The following is a 16,548-nucleotide window of genomic DNA, read 5'->3' as shown; positions in this document are numbered from 1 at the left end:
TAAGTCAATAAAACAGAGATTAAAGCTGAAGAGACATAAATTCAATCAGAATTTATAATAGCTGAAGCTTTGAAAGAGCAAAGTGCACAACAAATCCTTCATGATGCCATTGTATTGCACAAACTACAGGTATGCAAGGAGTGAAAATTGGTGAGGCATCTAACCAGAGGTGCAAAATAGAGCTGAAAACCTGCATAGTTAAGAACATAATGTATAAATGCATGCAAAGTAATAATGCGGGTGCTATTTTAAGGCATGGATTGTGCTGCAAGAAGATAAACAAACGCACACTTCCTGGCATAATTATCTGTTGGTATAGACAGCTAATTAATGTTAGCTTGTATTAATGTATAGTGAGAACACAGTAAATGCAAACATGAAAATGAAATACATGCTGCAATTTGTATTGTATTTCCCTTCCATAGATTAGATTTTTCAGACTAAGACTAATAAAACAAAAAATCCTCACATTAATAATGCATACTTTCCATTTTTGTGTCCATTTTGGTGTATTGTCAAGTATTTTTCTTTCTTAGTACTGGCAAAACGCGGTCATTGATAGGCTGCAAATTTATCACCTCTGCTACAAAGAAGACTGATTGCAAAAATGAAAGCAGGGAATGTTGTAGTCTAGTGAAAATCCCTCACAAAGAAAAAAACGGTAGTCTTGCAGAGCAGCCACTTGGGAGGCCCATTCACCAACCAAACTATTATTATCCTGCTAGCTTCAGTGGAGCCGACATGTAACGTGGACACATGCTCCATTTCAAGTCAAAAACACTTTTCTTTGCTAGCTGTGGCCACCATCTCTACATAACAAAACACAGCAGTTGATCAAAAAACCACTGATAACAAAACACAGCAGTGGGTTTACAGCAGTATTACAAGGACAAAAACATGGAATCCAATCATCATGGTTAACCAATATTGCAATAAAAGGTCTAAAAAATTCTCTTAGGGTCGATATTCTATTCATATTATTCTTCACAGTTGACAAATGCACTTTTAAATTTTCTGAATGTCAGTCTCAGCTACTAATAATTAAATAAGCAATAACTGTAGTCTGGAATCAAATGGACACAAATTAATGCTTTATAAAAACAGCCTTGTGTTCAAAGATGTTAACCAGAAACTGCAGCGTCGAAGAGCCACTGTTAACCAAGTGGACACAATATATTTGTATAAATTAACACAATCAATGTGTCTTAATTGTAAGCAACAACCATGAGTTCAAAACAGTGATGAATTCCAAAACTCACATTACATTAATAACACACAAATGCATAAAGTATGTTTGTATGCATGTGTATGTATTTGGGTACCTCCAGTGCTAAACAGACATAAACTCATTGGTGTAAACTGCATATTTCGTTGCTCAGGCACTTGTTTTCAGGCCATAAAAAACAGAGATAATTCACATATTTGATGGACAGGTCACACTACTTCACTCTGCTCTACGCTCCAGGATTAAAGGACCCTTCATTTGTCTTGACTCCATGGAACAAACCACTCGAGTCAGTTAATTTTCTGGGAACAAAAAGGCGCATCATTGTGACTGGAGCACTATTGCTTCGATTTCAGAGATTAGATGTCACTGACTTCATATTAGGTAAAAGGCTTTGTGTGTGGATGTCTAATGCTGAATATTTCTGTGTCAGAAGCTGGACTCAGGGACTGTCCTTTTGCGTCCCAGTGAGGTTGTGCTGTAGCGAGTCCTCTGCAGTGTGCCATAAGATGGTTTATCCGTCGTCAGGCTGCGTGATGGAGCCGTGGTTGTAGACATCCCATTACGATGTAAAGACGCCGTCCTGCGCATGCTCTGCTCCGCTTTAGTGGGGATGTTAGAGGAGCTTTGGGAGCGTTTAATGTCAGTCATGGTGCGACTCACCTTCCCGTTTGCCAGTTCATCAGCTAGATGGCCGGAGCCGTTAGACTTGCCATCTTCCACTCCAGTTCTGCCTCCTACTGCTCCGTTAGACAGCGACAGTCTGGATAAGGACCTTCTGCTTCCTTCCTCAGCTCCTTCTCTCCCTGATTCACCCTCCTTTGACTTCCTGGACTCTTTATCCTTCTTCAGGAAGTTACCTTTGAAGAAAGACAGCAATCCCTCATGGCTCTTGGGAACTTCTCCTTTCTTGGTCTTAGGGTTTTTTTCATATGTACCATGGTGTGGCTTATCAGCTCTGTCCCCCTTTTGTCTTCTTAAAGTCCCATCATGAAGGCTGGGTGTACTGTAGCTTGGCTGAACTCCAGCACGGGAACTCTGTCTTGTCTCAGTGTCCTGTGAAGATTTGGAGGAGCTCTGCTTCCTGGCTTCCTTCCTCCTGTTAAGGGTGTTACTACTAGAGCTACTGGGGATATTCCCTGTGTTCTCCTCTCTTGTCTGGCTCCCCTTGTTGCGTCTCAGGCTAGTTGTCTTCTCCGAAGGCCGCCTCTGGCCCTCAGGGACCTGTGGAAATGGCAGCTCCTCATCTGCCTTACCCACACAACTTATACTTCCCACGCTGGAGGATCGAACATCGGCTGCAGCGCGGCCCTTGGCAGCTTCCTTTGATCCACGTGGTTCACTCATCAATGTCACTATTGAATCCTTTGTGCATCGGGGTCGCCGGCCGGATTCCAAGTATTGTACCAGCTCAGCAGGGGCAGGATCCGGGACGGGGGGAGGCACTGGTTCAGGTTTTCGTCTGTCCTTGGAACCAAAAGACCAGCGCAGGGGAAGCACTTTGCTCAGGGTGTCCTTAGTCTTGCTGGGCACTCTCATGCTCACACTGCGCCCCTGAAGACCCCTGATGAATGGCCTGCTCTCAAAGCCCCCTGACGATTACATTCAAGGGAAAAATTTTAGTTTGTATATTTAAATGCAAGATCTAGGTAAAGAAACATATTGTACCTACAGTTGGTGCCTTACCTCTTTCCTCTTTAAAGCCATTGTCAAGGAAGACTGGAGATTCTGGAGAGTCTGGTATGGAAGACGGGCAGGTGGTGGAAGAACGAGACACCAGACTGCCTCTTTTACTGTCCCCCGTCAGCCTGATAAGCCAATGGTCTGACATTGATGAACTTGTAGAACCTGTGAGACAAAAAGAGAAAAAGGATCAGAGTAAGAAAGTGAACCATAGAAGAGTTTTCCACTAATTTAGCATTGGCCAGTTGTTCCAGTTTTTGGTAACTTTTGTAAAACAAAAATGAATGTTCAATGAAGTAGTGCCAGATATACTGTATCTTTCTTTTAGTACATGCATTCATCTTCTCTGTCAAAATAAGGTGCCCACATTATCTCCAATACAACTCAAACACTGACAGTTTGGTCTGAGATGTGAGTGTTCTCTGCTGCTTTAACAGCCATGAGCCACTGATGTCAGACAAAGAACAGACTACAAAAGTCTGGCAGGCTCACTGTACTGCTGCCCTATGATTTGTGTCAGTGGTGGGAAGGTGGACTTACCCTAGACTTTTCCAGACTCAAACTCAAAAGTGGCAGAGAAATCCACTAAATCTGCCAATCATGCCAAGATTCAACGTTCAATTTAACTCACTGACGTAAAAAGGAAATGGAACTCCTGAAATTTCACATATTCAACCCTTTTTTGAGAAGGTATTCCACATAAATGACAAGCATGATGAAGAGAAATATGAACAAAAGATGCATTAATACAGCAAAATTTGCATTTTCAACCTTCAAGTGTTTTGGTAAATATGATATTTATGATTGAAATATAATTTTTTTTAAAAATGGAAAGCAAAATATAAGGTTCACCAGGTACCATCCTCATACAAGCAAGGAAAAATGCAAATTATTCAGACAACTTAAAAGGACTACAGTTCAAAGCATTTACTAGAAGCATTCCAGTTATTTAGATGTATTTTTTTCATTTTTTTTTTTAAACCAAATTAAAGCAGAAGTAAAAGCACCTGAAGCCTCATCCTCCTTCACAGTAACATGCGTGTAGACCCCTCTGGTTGTAGTATATATGGAAGTATGACAGACACAGGTTTTTCACTTGGTCACCTACAGAGTCACTTTCAGTCTATATTATTATATACATTATATTTTAGGATATATTAGGGTGGTTTGGTTGAAACAATAGGTGGGCAGCCCAGGAAGTAAGTAGTCCAGAGTTTAAAGATGTAGACCAGTAGCCTAATTCTCACTGACTTGAATCCCTGGTTAGATGGCACAATAATCTGGTGAAGTGACATCTTACAACTAGAGGGCTGTCAGCGTCAAAATCAGATGCAAGCTCCTGTCATTTTGCCTTCAGGCCTCCTCAACTTCTGCCTTTGTGTCTGTGTGTGGGGAGTTTGGATGAGTTCAGTGCAAAAGATAAACTTCACATGGGGATTATTAGAAGCTTATTGTATTTTACTCTAATTCATTCAAACAATTTGCAGCAGGGAAATTGGGAGGCAGTGAAGCAGAATTTTGTAGTTTGCTACTGCCTCGTGATTTGTTAATTCGCAGCTGGATTCATCCAAAAGTGCATTTATTTTGATTGGATGAGCTGAAATTCTCAAATAACATTAAAACCTAATTGAATGATATTCTATATAGCCAACTTTTAATAATGATGTTGCCCTATGGTTTGCGCCAGTGGAGGACAGACAGTTTTACTCTAAAATACGTTTAAAAATATTTCTTTTAATTGGATGAGCTTAATTCTCAAGTGCTATTAAAACCTAATCCAATGAGACTTCTATTTAGCCAACTTCTATTAGCAAATATTTACAAAACTAGACTGACTAGAATGAGACTCAAAAATGGCAAAGAAATTCACTAAATTACTAATCATGCCTACATTCACACTTCAGTCTAATTATACTGCATATACACTTGTGTTAAAATGGAATTTCCCCTTTTAACCCCCTTTTTTGTGATGGTATGTTACAATACTGAAAAGCATCACAAATATAAACAAAACATATGTATTAATACAATAGTTGATTTAGTAGTTGATTAGATTTACCAACCCCCTGCACAACAGCTTAGAAATAACTGACACATTAATGGCTGACATGCCATCAAAAGTATCATTTTAGGTTCACCAGGCACCATCCTGACACTAGTGTGATTAGAGTTGAAAGTAAAAGCTGATCAAGTATAAATCGTTACCTATGCTCGTCTATCTTAACTGATGCAGTCTGTAAGAAATATTAGCATATACTTAGATGACATGGACAGCAATTACAATTTTGAGGTGTGATGTCCCTCTGTCTTTCTATCCAAGGATGACACATACAAAGGAGGATGAAATGTGGAATTAGATTGTAGGGTTGTCTATAATAAGACAACAAAAACCCTTCATTGCTTATTGATGGCCACTGCAGCTGATGTGGGACTGATGTCATAGAAACAACATTACGTACATGTGATTGTGTCACTACAATAACATATGGGGCAAAAATAGCATTCACATGTTTCTTTTAGGTAATGTGTATTAACTGTACACCAATTTCTACACTGTATATGTATGAAAAAATAAATTAAAAAATGTTCACAGGTTTACAATGTTTTGATTAAAAAGAAATCTTTTTAAAATGTCTTCTTTACCTTCGCTCTTCAATAAAAGGACGGGGGTATTCAGTTTTTCTCCAGTTAGCTCTTTTTTTGGATTTTTTAGACCATTAACCTTAACTTCTAGTGGACCAGCCTTTCACAAGCCAATTATACACTTTAGTTTGAGCATTTTAAGCCAATGTCACAGCTGCTTCATATTAGTTCTGTTCTTTCACTCATGAAAACTTATGAATTTATCTCATGATTAAAGTAATGAAAAGTGCAGCAATGGAAAAACATCACATTGAATGCATGCCTACTGAAACCACTATTTCTATAGCATGTGCCAAACAATTTTTGTGTGCAACAGTTTTTCCTTTAATAAGATGATTATTACATTATTTGCACACGTAGAGATTCTAGCAATGAACAATGACGTTTCAGAAAATATTTTAATACAATCTACTTCCCTGGGACGCCTACTGATTATTTAAGGATTAAGAAATCATTTTAAAATATGCTCACACTGAGCCAAGCAAACAAAGTAAGTCATGATTGAACAGATTGTCATCCTTAAAAGGCTTTACTGTGCATAGATGGACATTATTCAATAGCCCTCTCTGTCCAATAATTTAAATGACAAGATGCATAAGATCTTAGGTGTTATTTTCATTTAGTGTTAGTGAGCATTTCAGAATAACAGGTGAAGCAGTCATTTCAGGGGAATCCAGCAATCAATGGGCCATATTATTTAAAGCCCCTGAAAACACGGTCTGAAATTGTTTGGTGAGAACAGCAAAATGTACATGACTAAACAAGTAAGAAAGTTATAGTTATTATTCATGTCAAGCTTAACACTGAAAAAGTCATAGCTGATAAAGAAATATGTTTTGGGGTTCTTTAAGGTCCTGCCACTTGAATAGTTTAGAATAAATGAGTGTCAAAATCATCAAGAGACTTCCATTCAAACAGTGTACATTTCTCACATGAAAAACTCAGTCAGTACATTTCTCTATAAGTCAGTATGATGCCATTAGATAAATTCACTTATTCTGGTTAATGTGTTGGTGGTGGTCTGGAAGATTATTCCGTAATTAAGTTGATATTAGGCTTTTTTTTCCATTAACACAATGAAATGTTCATTCTGAATTTTTTTCTCTGTCAAAAAGGTTCAATTATAGGTCCAGTTCTCTTCACACATTAAATCAATAATATCTCATCCACCATCACAAATGATTCTTCCCATCTTGACGCAGGTGACACAGTTCTGTATTGATTTTCCGATACTGCACAATCAACCATTCAATCTCTGCAACAAGCTTTGAAGTAACTGCAAAATGTAGTGTTTCAATTAAAACTTGTCATCAATGCTAAAAAGACTAAATATATGCTGATCTCAACAGCCACAGAATCCCCTGAAGGCAGTTTAAACATCACCACTCTGACGGGGCATAACAGTGAGACAGTCTCTGAATACAAATATCTTGGAATCTATCTGGACCATAAACTCACATTTAAATTTCATAATGAAATGTCAGCCTGCAAGCTATGGCAAAAAATTGGACAATCTTTAAAAAACAGAGCCATTTTTCCTATATTTTGTAGACAGCAAATAATCAAAGCAGTCTTCTTGTCTGTCCTAGATTATGGAGATATCATCTGCAGAAACGCCTCTACCTCCACTCTGAAAGCTTTAGATTCAGTTTGTCACTCAATGAACCTGAGATTCATTACCTGTGACAACTATTCCGCTCATCAGTGTTGTATAAAAAAAAGTTGGCTGGCCACCTCTAACTGTAAGGTGAGACAGGCATTGGTTTCTGTTTATCTGTAAAACACCGATTGGCAAAATGTCATAATACATAACTTCCTTGTGAAATGCATCCCAATCTAACTATTCAACTTGGCCAAGCAGTTGGTGAACACTTGAAGTCCCACGTACCAGATGACAAAAATGCTTGAAGCTTTTCAGCCACATATAGTTGGAACATCTTGCAGAAAACATTAAAGTTTGGTGCAGCCATATCATGTTGTCCATTATCTGGACTAACAGACCATCCAAATATTCCAATATCCTATTTTTATTCTGCAAATAAATAATTATTTCTTGAGTTTTAATACGCTTTACATGCAATTTTAGCACTAAGCAGAAGGTGTAAAATGCATCATGCCCATTAACCAAAATATTGATAATGTTCTACACCAGGGGTCAGCAACCTGCGGCTCTTTCATCCCTCTGCTGCCGCTCTCTCTGGCTTTGGAAAATAAATAATGAATATTTAATTAAAATGTGTTTTCTCGCTAGTTTTTAGAATGTAATTCTAATTTGAAGATTATGGCGCTCTTGTAAAGTCTGAATAAAACGTGTGGAAGATTTTTGTTGCTCTTAACCACCAATGTGCTACACCCGCTGGCGAGCGATTTCTTGAACTTTTCGACCCCAGATAAGAAAACTGTGGAGAATTCTAAGAAAAGTGTCTGAAGAAAAACAGAATGTTTAATGCTACGTGGGCAGATTCATTTACTTTCACTGCTGATGAGACTGGTTTACCAGTATGCTTAGTATGTAATGAGAAATTTGCAAACAACAAAAAGTCAGATGTCGCAAGACATTTCCAGAATAAACACGCAGCCTTTGCTCAAAAATATCCAGATGGAGATGAGAAAAAAAAGCCGTTTCGGAACTGATGCGTAAGGTTGATCTGAGCAAAAATCATTTCAAGAAGTGGATGAAGTCTGCAAATTCAACTACATATGCTAGTTTTGTGGCCACTCAGGAAATAGTCAGGCACGGGAAGCCGTTCAAAGACGGAGAATATATAAAAGAATCTTTTATTAAGATTTCTGAACATCTATTAACGGACTTTAAAAACATTGTGCAGAAAAGCAGGGATATGCCACTCTCTGCAAAGACTGTCAAAGACAGACCATAAACATGGCAGAAGACATCACCAGACAACAAATTAAAGACATGAATTCAGCTGTGGCGTATTCAATTGCCTGTGATCAAGCTAAAGACAAAGGTGATATTGAACAAATAGCGCTGTTTTGCTGGTATGTAAACTCTGTTGGACCACAGGAAGAAATGATTGAGTTGATACCACTAGAAAGCCAAACACAGGGAGAGGACATCTGTGAGGCTGCCTTGAATTGTTTAAGAGCCAAAGGAATAAACATCACCCACCTGGTGTCAGTGGCTACTGATAGGGCACCAAGTATGACAGGAGCGCAGAAGGACTTTGTGGATTTACTGCAGAAGTCGCTGGACAGAAAGCTGCTGACTTTTCACAGCAACCTGCACCAAGAGGTACTGTGTGCTCAAACATTTCCTCCAGAATGCACAGAAGTAATGAATGTTGTCATTCAGATTGTCAAAAAAATAATGGCAAAAGGTTTAAATCACCGTCAGTGGAAAGCACGTATTCTGATCTCCTGCTGCACAACAAAGTCCAGTAGCTGTCCAGAGGGGAGGTGCTGAAATGCTTTGCTGCGTATCTGGAAGAAAAGAAAACTTTCCTGGGCAGCAAAGGACTCCCCTTTCCTGAACTGGAACAGCCAGAGTGGCTGGAAAAACTACACTTCATGGTAGACATGACAGCGCACCTGAACACGCTGAACACAGCTCTTCAGGGGAAAGGACGCACAGCCCTGCACATGATGGAGAAGGTTCTGGCTTTTGAGCGCAAGCTGACAGTGCTTGCCAGAGATTTACAGAGAGGTACACTGTCTCACTTTCCCAATTTGAGGGGCTTCAAACAAGTTCACAACATGATAAATTCGGAGTATTTACACTCTGCAATCATTGCAATGCAAATACAAGAAGGACTCGATTAGACATTGAGCATTTTACTTGAAAGTAAACTTCCACCCAACGTCTTTTTTTCGAAGTTCACAATGTTTTTGTTGCATGCAGAAATGTAATTTCTTTTTCTCTGCAGGAGTTCAGTGATTTCATACATGCAACACATTATAGTTTGTTTATACATAGCATAAAGGCAAAAAACTCCAAAACAAAACAAAAGAACGTTATATGCAGTTTTATTTCATTTTAAATGTCAAAAGGGTTGTGTGGCTCCCAGTGTGTTCTTTTCTGTGGGAAACTGGTCCAAATGGCTCTTTGAGTGGTAAAGGTTGCTGTTCTACACTGTTGGGTATATGCTCCAATCAAGTTTCAAGTGAGACTCTTCATGCTCCCCTGTGCTTTCCACATTGGGAAGGTCCTGACTCCAACCACTAAAGATGGCATCAACTATTTAACCAAGTCATTCACCGCAATCTGATGAAACTGTGTGAGTGACATCATTGCTTGCTATGTCCATCTTTATATACAGTTTTTGCCACTAACAGGTAACTAAACAATGTGTTAAAAATGTCTGACGTTGCTTTAAAATGATGCCAGACATCAAGGGAATAATGGCAACAATTGCAGGAATATAATAAGGCATCTGACAAACACCTCTAATTTTGAAAGTGTCCCTGTTCTGTATGTAAACAGGAGGAGCTGAAGGTCAAGGAGGAAACACAAGAAAGCACAAATAACTCAAGTTGAATTTCTTACTTGATTTTGGTTTGTTTCAGCAGGTACGTTCCATGTTAGTGGCGTTTAAGTCTGTTGTTCACATGCACTACATGCTGGAAACACATAAAAAATGAGTTTGACTGACTTAAACAACACATCGCGGATCGGTGCGCTTCTAGTAGTCCTTTTCATATTTTACACCTAGAAGCTTTACAGCTGCAGAAGAATTGGCTCTGCTTTTACCACTGAATGCAGAATGAGAGGTCACATGGAGAGTTCATAAAGAAGCAGGAGGTTTCACTGTTGTTGAAAGAGCAGCTCTAATACTTGTGACCTAATGCCTTTTAAATGGTGGCTGACATTTACCATCATGTACTGACACATTATTGTAAAAAAATATTCCATCCTTACTAACCTTTCACTGCTCTGCTGTGTCCTTCTCTTGCTCTCCGCCTTTTTATCTGGTGATCAATCTCTACTGCTGCAGAACAGCTTTAATTTGATGAGCCATTTCTTGTTCCCTGAAAAAGGCGTTTTTGTATAATTCTGAAATATACATTATTTTTCAGTTTTGGGTAACCTTACCTTTTTTAACATCTGGCAGTTCACCACTTACCTTTGTATCCTTTCAAGCTATTCATTGGACTTGAACTACTTGAATTTCAGTGAAAACTGGAAAAATTGGGGCGTTCTAAAACTTCTGACCAGCAGTGTATATTTCTGGGTTTTGATGCTTACAAAGCCAAACCTTTCAATATTTTGTTTGAAGGGTGGAGCCTGCACACTTCATCATCTAAATATTGAGGAACAAGAATAATTAGTGGCACATTTAAGAATGTAAATATTCCAAAGAAAAAAAGGCTGTATTTTAATTGTAGACCTTGTTGCTGTTATGTTTCATAGTCTATATCAGTGACCTTGTTGCACTGTCAACATTCCTTCAGGGCATTAAAGGCCTCAGTATCATAGCAACTAGAAAATGAGAAAAACTCAGTGAGGCAGGAATAGATCAAAAGGCTCTACCTGTTTAAAATGAGTCTATAGTGATATGAATTGATGTCCACTCCGATATTTCAATAGATTTTTTTTTCTCTATAAATGATAAATTTAAGACAAAAATCACGGCCCAAGAGCATAAGTGGGCAAAAAGACAAAGCTTATTATGTCTCCTCGATTACATGCAACACTTTGCCTTGTTTGAACTAAAACAAGGTGCACAGTCCAGATAAAACAAGAGAATTTGTGCACTGAGGCATAAGACCATAAGGGAGAATGCTAATTTTCCAGTTGCTTACTTGGTATCTTGAAACCAGTAACTACAGGTCTGTGGATATGTGCACTGCTTCTGAGATGTAACAACCAGTCAACAACCGATTATTCAACCATGTTCCATCATGATATTTGGTGATCTTTGCCTGTGAGAAATCAATAATGTACCTCAACAACAATACCAGGCACGTGCAGGGGGGGGGTGGGGGGAGGGGGCTGAAGCACCTGCCCCTTGATGCCCAAAGTGCCCTTTTGTCAAAGTCGTTTTGTAAATTTAATTTAATTTAATTTAATTTAATTTAATTGTTTTTCTATTTGTAAGTGTGTTTGTGTGTGTGTGTGTGTGTGTAAAAGTCTTTGAGGCCCAACATAACAAATAAAACAAAAATAATAATTCAGATCTATCCTCGGTCGGTCACATGATCTATGTAGACGTCCCTCACTGCCCTGAGGTGTCCAGACGTCCTGTAGCTCAGCGATAGCGCCGCTAGTCTAGAAACCGGAGACCCAAGGGAGGACATCAACAACTAGTGGTGAGGAGGTTTTGCAGTGGTATGCGTTTGTGCACTTTCATAACCTTGCTATCTTGTGCAAAGTAGATAGTCAAACTGATAGTCAAACAATAAAAGCACAAATACATTTAAATACATGATTTCTTTTTTTTTTTTTAAACTTTATTATTAGCACTACGAATAATAAAGGGCAGATTATGAATCAGCACCATGGACCAAATCCGTGGCTATAGAGTACATGTCTTGAAAAGGTATGAAATTGAAAAGCAAGGACTCCAGGAAGAGTAGCCAGAGTTAAACAGTCCAGTGTCTAAATTCAATTTGATCTAAATTCAACTTCAAAATAATAATTTGTCACAAATACATTACAGCACTGTGAAATGTTGCTTTTCCCTAATCCCAATCGGGGTCAGAGTGCAGGGTCAGCCATAGTACAGCGCCTCTGGAGCAGGAAAGGTTAAGGGCGTTGCTCAAGGGCCCGACAGTGGCCACATCGGGGTTTGAATCACTGACCTTCTGATCAGTAGTCCTGAGACTTAACCGTTGTGCTGTGCTGCTTCAGATAGCTTAGCCTCCACAGTCACCTGACTAAAACTCAATCCAGATGGTTTAGGATGAGATGGACCGCAGAGGGCCAACAAGTGCTCAGCATCTCCGGGAACTCCTTCAAGACTGTTGGAAAACCATTTCAGGTGACTACCTCATGAAACTCATCCAAAGAATGTCAAGTGTGTGCAAAGCAATAATCAAAGCAAATTGTGGCTATTTTGAAGAATCTAAAATATAAAACATGTTTTAACTTATTTCACACTCTTTTGTTTACTACATAATTCCATATATGTCCATTCCTAGCTTTGATGTCTTCAGTGAGAATCTATAATGTAAATTGTCATGAAAATAAAGAAAAATCATTAAATGAGAAGATGTGTCCAAATTTTTGACTGGTAGTGTACATTCACCGTGCACACTCAGCAAGACCATCATAAATATGTTTGTATTGTAATGTCCACTGTTGTGGTTTACATGAGTACACAAAAATGGTGCATGTTTAAAACAAACTTTGTCAGACTTGCAGGGAACATACCAGAACTGCATGCTTGTTGCTGACAGAGCAAACAGCAGCAGATGGGGCATAAGTTTGCAGTTCATTTGATGCAAACCACTGTTGCCTCAGTTACTCCTTAATGGTTATCCATCCATCCATTATCTATACAGCGCTTAATCCTCACTAGGGTCGCAGGGGGGGGGGCTGGAGTCTATCCCAGCTGACTCAGGCGAAGGCAGGGGACACCCTAGACAGGTCACCAGTCTGTCGCAGGGCTACATATATAGACAAACACTCTCACATTCACATCTACGGGCAATTTAGAATAATCAATTCACCTCAGCATATTTTTGGACTGTGGGAGGAAGCCGGAGTACCCGGAGAAAACCCACGCATGCACAGGAAGAACATGCAAACTCCATGCAGAAAGATCCCGGGAAAGCCGGGACGCGAATCCTTAATGGTTATGTTACCCATTATCATTCAGCATTTACATTTTTTTTTCTTTTAGGACATTTCACTAAAAGCACTCTATAAGCTGTTTTACCCATTAAAATATTGATGCTGTCTAGTCTGCTCGTCATTTGATAGCATACCTCTGATGGAGCTACTGGCTGACCATGGAGGAATGGTGTTGCGTCTCTGGTAGAAAAGGATGTAAGCTCCTCTGGTACATACTTCCTCCTCTGGTACCAGGTCTACGCTGCTGTCATCGTAGCTGTACCACTGACCATCCACCGAATTCCTGCAGTAGGCTGGATGAAAGCATATACACAAGGGACACCTCAAAATGTGCAACTCTAATGATAAATATAAAAAATAAATAAGCTAAATTATCTTTTCACTATTCTGTTTTAATATTGTCATTATCAGCAAACTGCACGAGCATAATTCCACAAATGTAATACCGAAGAGCTACATATTTGCATTATTGTCTACTTCAACAAGTATAGCTGACACAGTTTATTTTTCTCATCTTGGTAAAGTAGCAAAGACAAATACACTACAGCAAACTCACTTAAACATGGAAGTGCTCCCCGCTGCTAGTCCTCATGCTTATTATTATTATTACTACTATTATTATTATTATTATTACTGCAGTAAAGGAATGTATAACTTAATAACAGAAGTATGACTCTTTCTCTTTATTTCAGATTACAACAAGCTCTGAAACCCGACAAGATTACCTACAAAATATCAAGCAGTGGATTTTCAATTCTAGTCTAGTCAGTTGTGTGACAGCTGGAGAGCTCAGTGACCCCTGACACTCCTAACTGTGGTAGGGGAGACTGGTGGTTCAAATCCCCGCCATGGTGCAGTTGTCCAGTGGGTCCCTTAGGCAAGGTCCTTAGTGCTGCCCCGCCTACCTACCTTGTGCTCTGTCTACTGTCAGATTCACGTAGCTTTGGATAAAAGCGTCTGTTGAAACTGTAATCACTGCTGATGTTTTAATCGCAGTACCTGCATAGCATCACTGCTCCCAAGACTCCCACTTCCACCTCCTCCACATCATTAAAGACCCAGAGAAAGGATGCACCTGAGCAAAGAAGCTGTCATGGTGACAGTTGCTGCTTCCTCCTCATCTCCTGCTGTTTCAGTTTTGTTTGATATTAACCTCAGTATTGTGTTTCTTCACCAACTATCCCCTGCAGCTATAGACATGGATTTATCTTGCATGTGAGTTTCTCATTCTGCACTTACCTGGATGTCATTTATATGCTGGAAGGTATCTGTCAAAAGCTAAAGAATTGTCTTTTTTTTTTTTTTTTTTTTTTTACATATGTAGAGAGTTGAAAAGAAAAATAGAAATGATTCCACCTTAGAATTTGGCAGGGTGTGTTCTGTTGAAGTATCCTCTTTTATTCTATTCAGTGAAACAGAAATTATATTAACATAAAAACCCAATTTGGTAATTTTTAAACAATAGATATATTGATATTACGTATAAAAAATAAAATATATTTAATATTTTATAGATGTTTCTTTTTGACTTTTCTTACATGGAAACATGTTAGCTGATCGTGGTTTGAGAACTGTCCGTCTGTGGTCTGACAATCTTCCATACACTGGCAGTTCTATTGGCTGCATGGGTGCTAGAAATACACCACACAAATATAAACTTGCTTGGTTACATGCTATTACAGTCTGTGTGACTGCTGGGATGAACCACGGTCTACTGAGCTGCAGTCAGTTGAGACCTGGACTGTGGCTGACGAGTTGTATCCAAATCTTTTACTTCAGCTTGAAAGACTTTGTATTTATTAGGCTGTGTACTCAAGGGAGTATGTCAGATGGTAAGAGGAAACATCACTTCTAAAAAAAAAAACAACAAACCAATATTCCAGTTTGTTGTCCATGGCTCATCCGTAACTTGTTAATTCCCACTGGAAGCTAAATGTTGTCTGCCTTACATCTGACATTTTGTGACAATCAAACAGTGATGAGATGGCATTTTGTCCTCTGTTGGAAACTGCATAGTGACTGTTTCTTGAAAAGGTGCGGGTTATGCCAGGTAAATCTGAGGACATGCACTGTTCTCTGTGTTAAGATGCTGTCCACAAAAGCTCATACATGTGTAAATAATTATAAGCCTGAAATCCTAGCACTGTCTGGATGCACTGGAGAAAAGTTTATATGACCATGAAAAACTAATAATGCAAGACAGCTCTACGTGTCAGTGTGTCAGGCTGATGTGTTGCACATCATTAACGGCATCAGCAAAGGGACATAGAGACTGGACCTAAAGTTTTTCACAACAAATCAAACAAAAGCAACTGAAATTCTGTTTGAACATTTTCAAAGATACGTCTCCAAGGTGCAGTGTGTAGTCTAGTGATATTTAGCAGTGAGGACCAGACTGCAAACAACTTACCATTCCTGATCTCATTCTCCAGGAAAGAGAAACTCCAGCGACTGCTAATAATGTGAAAAATGCAAACACTGCGAGCTAGAGAGAGTGTTTAGTTTGTGCATTTTGGGCTACTTCTGAAGTCTGACAGTGCAACATGGCAGACTTATTCTTATTTTCATCCCAGAAAACAAACATAATTATAAATATTAAAGTCTCCAAAATCCTACACATTGAACTTTTAAAACGACCATCGGATCAATAGTTTGAAATATAGTCAATGTTAAAAGTAGTTAAGATACATTAGGAGGTATGAAATGAAAAAAAAGGAAACACGCTCATTTTATATAGGTGAAACCAACAAATGTTAGTATATTTTGCTGATATAATACTGTATTATATCACCCAGTTCCGTACCAGTATAATGTCCTCCATGCATTCCTCCGTGATGGTTGCACACAGCGTAGAGGTCATACAGGTAGTCGTGGGGGAGGATCACGTCAGCAGATTGGTGGTGTTGGCCTGAGGGTTGCTTCCATGAGGGTTGAGATGACCCCATGTTCACATTCCTCATACTCTGACTTCTCTTCACTACATGGGGGGCCATGTCCAGACCAGTCAGGGGGAAACGCACCAGGGTTGACAGCTTGTTCCTTCGCTCTCCCACCTGTTTCAACATTTCTTATTCATATATGCAGTTCACACACTGTTGCTTGAGGACGTTTTCAGAAACATTCATTTCTGCACACATTACAGCGATTTCAGACATTCTAAATTTCATTTTAAACTGACAAAATTGGCATCCCATCCATAAATCTACACTTAACATACTATAAAATCAAACTGAAAAACATGTTT

The 16,548-nt window shown here is 39.1% G+C and overlaps 1 protein-coding gene across 1 annotated transcript in view; it reads right to left on the bottom strand.

Annotated features, from left to right (window-relative positions):
- Nucleotides 1-483: 483 nt before the first annotated feature.
- The window catches only part of usp43a (ubiquitin specific peptidase 43a), a 130,422-nt gene continuing 114,357 nt past the window's right edge, over nt 484-16,548 (bottom strand). Inside the window, exons 13-16 of the mRNA XM_023263720.3 lie at nt 16,108-16,357; nt 13,439-13,597; nt 2,912-3,073; nt 484-2,817 (exon numbers count right to left, since the gene is read on the bottom strand). Of these exons, the coding sequence (XP_023119488.2) occupies nt 1,655-2,817; nt 2,912-3,073; nt 13,439-13,597; nt 16,108-16,357 (1,734 nt within the window). The 3' untranslated portion in view covers nt 484-1,654. The remainder of the gene's footprint in view (nt 2,818-2,911; nt 3,074-13,438; nt 13,598-16,107; nt 16,358-16,548) is intronic.

Source organism: Amphiprion ocellaris, chromosome 4 (assembly GCF_022539595.1).
Source record: "Amphiprion ocellaris isolate individual 3 ecotype Okinawa chromosome 4, ASM2253959v1, whole genome shotgun sequence".
NCBI lineage: Eukaryota > Metazoa > Chordata > Actinopteri > Pomacentridae > Amphiprion > Amphiprion ocellaris.
Note: the sequence above shows the minus strand (reverse complement) of the source record. Positions and strands in the feature narration are given on the sequence as shown.